General features: G+C 54.3%; 2 protein-coding genes across 2 annotated transcripts in view; one reads left to right on the top strand and one right to left on the bottom strand.

Annotated features, from left to right (window-relative positions):
- LOC109303030 (ecto-ADP-ribosyltransferase 5-like) overlaps positions 1–1,791 on the bottom strand; it is a 12,970-nt gene extending 11,179 nt beyond the window's left edge. The window contains exons 1-2 of the mRNA XM_019525060.1: positions 1,121–1,791; positions 319–469 (exon numbers count right to left, since the gene is read on the bottom strand). Of these exons, the coding sequence (XP_019380605.1) occupies positions 319–381 (63 nt within the window). The 5' untranslated portion in view covers positions 382–469; positions 1,121–1,791. The remainder of the gene's footprint in view (positions 1–318; positions 470–1,120) is intronic.
- LOC109303031 (ecto-ADP-ribosyltransferase 5-like) overlaps positions 1–3,785 on the top strand; it is a 59,421-nt gene that overhangs the window by 14,332 nt on the left and 41,304 nt on the right. The gene's annotated exons all lie outside the window — the stretch shown is intronic.

The following is a 3,785-nucleotide window of genomic DNA, read 5'->3' as shown; positions in this document are numbered from 1 at the left end:
AAATGCTGCCGCTTTGTTTGTAAATGGGAAAAAGTGACCGGGCAGCCGGAGTCCTGTGACTCTGACTCAGGAGCAGGGGAGGTGGCAGAGCAGGGTGTGAAGGGAAGGGAAGGGAAAGGAAACTCGACCAGAGGCTCTCGTTTATCTGGGCTTTAATTCTTCCACTAATGAACTTAGTGCAAATAGGAGGAGGTGCAGGTGGAAGCGGGGTGAGATGCCCTTGTCTGTCACAGCAGGGGACTGGGCTTGAGCTTCCCTCACCTTGGCTAGGGTGGGATATGGGAAGGACACAGGGAAGTGCTGGGTAAACGCAGTTACCTGAGGCATCTGTGAGCAGCTCAGCACCCAGAGAAACGTCGCGGCCAGCACCACCCTCTTCATTTCCCTGTCCACCTGCAAGGGCCGGAGGCAGAGCCAGCAAGTGGATTAGTGCAACAGAGGAAACAGCCTTTCAGGGGCTTCCTGGGATCTGCAGAAGGTGGAGGAATGATTTTTTTTTTTTTAAATTTAATTAGCGAATGCAACTGCAAAGCCAAGCAATGGCAAGAGAGATTGCAAACATCTTGCTCTGAGCACAGATGCGTCCAATTAAAGGCAGGCCCCCGGCGCGCTAGCAATGAGCAGCTTGTGACTTTCCTGACCCCCTAACAGAGCCCCTGCAAGCCAGCGTCTTAGCAGGGCTGAGGGCTCAGGCCGGAAATGAGCCATTTCAGGGTGGTCTGATCTTTGCTTGCAGGGAAAGGGAGCCGGGAGGGGGTGCCTGGTTTTCTCCGGACAGCTGCACGCTCCTGGCAGGCTGGGCTCTGAAGACTGAGCTGCATGTCTGGTACCGGGGTGGGGGGACTCTGAGCCCCCGCGGGAGCTGCTTTGCCTGCTTCTGTTACCTTCCTCCGGGCAAAAAAAACAATCCTGAATTTTCCAAGCGTTGTGGGCCCCCGCAAAGGGGCCCTTCCTGGCCACAGCCAGAGTGCTGTTACGTCCAGGGGCATGGGGGGGCATCGCTGGAGATGCCACAGGGGCAAATTTGGGCACCGGCAACAGGCAGGGGACAGAGCCCACCTGGAGAGCAGGGTGCACGAGCCTGCCCCGATCTCTCCCCAGGGCTGCAGGGAACACGTACCCTGAAAGCTGCCGGTGCCTGTCTTCTCCTACACGCAGCTCTCTCCCCACTTTGGAGATCTGTCTGCAGTCAACCAGGCTGCTTGCTTTCCCCGCTGCAGTCGGACTCTGGACTTGCTGCGTCTGGACATGAGCAGCTGGCAGAGAGTCGAGGAAGTGGCTGGCGGGGCGGAGAGGGGGTGGCTGAGGCTTCCCTTCAAGGCTGGGGATCCATCCTGACTCACTGTGGGGCTGGTGGTGGGGCTGGGCAGCCCGGACGTGCCTCTTTTTGCAATCTGCCCACCAGGCCCTGAAGCCAGTTGACCCAGGCCTGCATGCTCCTCTCCCAGGGGACAGAGCGATCCCTCGCTGCATGTGGGGAAGAGGCCACTCTCTGCCCTGGTGCTCCACCGCCGGGATCTGCCGATCGCTGAAGGATCCCCTCGCTCGTCACCATGTGTGGGCAACGCTGGCTGCTTGGCTTGCAGCTCCGGAGGGCCTGCACCCCCTCCGTCCCCACGCTGGAAGTCCTGCCCGCGCTCCCTCCCTGCAGACGCGGCTCTGGCTTCCCAGGGCACCTGCCAGCCCTTGCCCGGCTTCCCCGGGCAAAAGGCACCGCCAAGGGTGGAGCTAGTGTTTTGGAAAGGGAGAGGATGTAGCACATCATCACATGCAACCCAACACCTCTTTTTTCCAGTTAAAGAGAAACTAGAAGATTTCCTGATGTGCTGGATTATTCAATTAAAGATTAAAGCAACAACAAATATAACTATTGGATTGTGCATTAATAGTCTGTCTGCCTGTCTGTCACTTTTTCTAAAAACCCACAAAAAAGGCAAAAAATAGCCAAAGGCTATTGTCTCATTCGTCCTGTAGTCATTATAGTTAAACACACTTCTGTTATTCAGTTTCTTAAAGGTAAAGCCAGCCTTCTTGAGCATCTTGACAGCTCCTCCAGTACCTCAGTGGCAGTCGCTTCTACACCTGAGTTACTATGAGTTAAGGTTTTAAGCTAGAGCTAAAAACAGACTGCAGGGCTGTGAAATAGAGGAGAGATGTTCCTAGGTATGGTGAACAGACAGCAACACTGCTGAAGAAATGATGAATGCTGAAACATCAAGGCCATGAAAGAGGAGAGAGGGTGGAGTAGAGAGGGAGATTAGCAGGAATCAGGGAAATGATAACAAGCTTTGAAGTCAATTGACTCTGTCAGCACTGAGTAGACATGCCCTTCCCAGGTAGTTGTTTTTAACTTTTGGTTGAAGCAGGAATTAAAGTGGGGGTGTGACTCTACCCCTGCATGGGTCCACCCCAAGCACTGCATTGACCCCAGCGAGGCGAGGGGCGGGGCGGGGGGCACAGGGCTGGGTACTGTGTGTGCAAGGGGCACGTGCTCGCAGTGCTGAAGCCCTCCAGCATCCTGGAGGGGGAGAGTGGTTTCACACCCACGCTCTCCAAGCTGCTGTCTGTGGGCACCGATACACATGATGGACCTCTGCTCTGATGCATGCTAATTAGCATGCGTCGGTGCAGAAGCAATTAATCGAGTCGGCTGGACCGTGGTGATTCGCACACTCCAGCAGCCTCCGCACCATGTGTATTCAGTGTCCCTGCATTTCAAAATGTTTGTTCCTAAAGGGAGCAATCCTACAGGTGGAGAAGGAGACAATCTCATTGTGCACAAAAGGGGGCAAAGGGGCCAAGAAGCCCTCTTGGCTGAACAGGGAAATCCAGGAAAGCCTAAGAGCAAAGAAGGAGGCATACAGGCTGTGGAAACAAAGGGTAGCTACCAAGGAGGAGTATACCTCCCTGGAGGCAGTCAGAAAGGCCAAAGTGGTAATGGAAGTTAAACTGGTGACAAAAAGACAACCAAAAGTCCTTCAGGTCCATAGGGAGCAGAAAGAAGGCGCAGCGTAACATAGGGCCCCTATTAGGGCAGCTGGTGACGGATAGGAGGGACAAGGCTGAACTCCTCAATGAGTTTTTTTGCCTTTGTATTCCTGTACACGGAGCAGGACGAATTTCCCAATTGCATTATAGATAGGCACAGCCCACCGGTGGTCAGCACCAACCTAGTAAAGGGACACTTGGAGAGGCTGAATGTCAGCGGGACCGGATGATTTTCATCCAAGGATGCTGAAGGAATGGGCCAGTGTCATAGCGGATCCACTGGCATGGCTGTTTGGACACTCGTGGGGCTCAGGCCAGGTCCCAGAGGACTGGAAAAGGGCCAATGTGGTCCCTATTTTCAAGAAGGGGAGGAAGGAGGATCCGGGTAATTATAGGTTAGCTATTCTCACCCAGAGAGTGGTGGTGGACCGGCCAATATTGACCTGGAAAGATGTGGGCACTGGGGTCCCACAGGGCTCGGTCCTCGGACTGGTGCTATTCAATGTTTTCATCAGTGACTTGGACGAGGGCATGTCCAAATTCGCAGATGACACCAACTTATGGGGTAAAGTTAACATGCAAGTGGGACGGGATCGAGTCCAGGTGGATCTGGACAGGTTGCAGAAGTGGGCAAAAAAAGAGTAGGATGCCGTTCAACAAGGACAAGTGCAAAGTGCTGCACCTGGGGGGAAGGACTCACCAACACACCTGTAGGCTGGGGGACGACCTTCTCAGCAGCACAGCAGCAGAAAGTGATCTCGGAGTTATTGCTGACTCCAAGATGAACACAAGCCGTT

This window comes from Gavialis gangeticus, unplaced genomic scaffold (genome assembly GCF_001723915.1).
Source record: "Gavialis gangeticus isolate Ggan-Ray unplaced genomic scaffold, GavGan_comp1, whole genome shotgun sequence".
NCBI lineage: Eukaryota > Metazoa > Chordata > Crocodylia > Gavialidae > Gavialis > Gavialis gangeticus.
The sequence above is the reverse complement of the archived record's forward strand: the minus strand, read 5'-3'. Positions and strand labels throughout refer to the sequence as shown.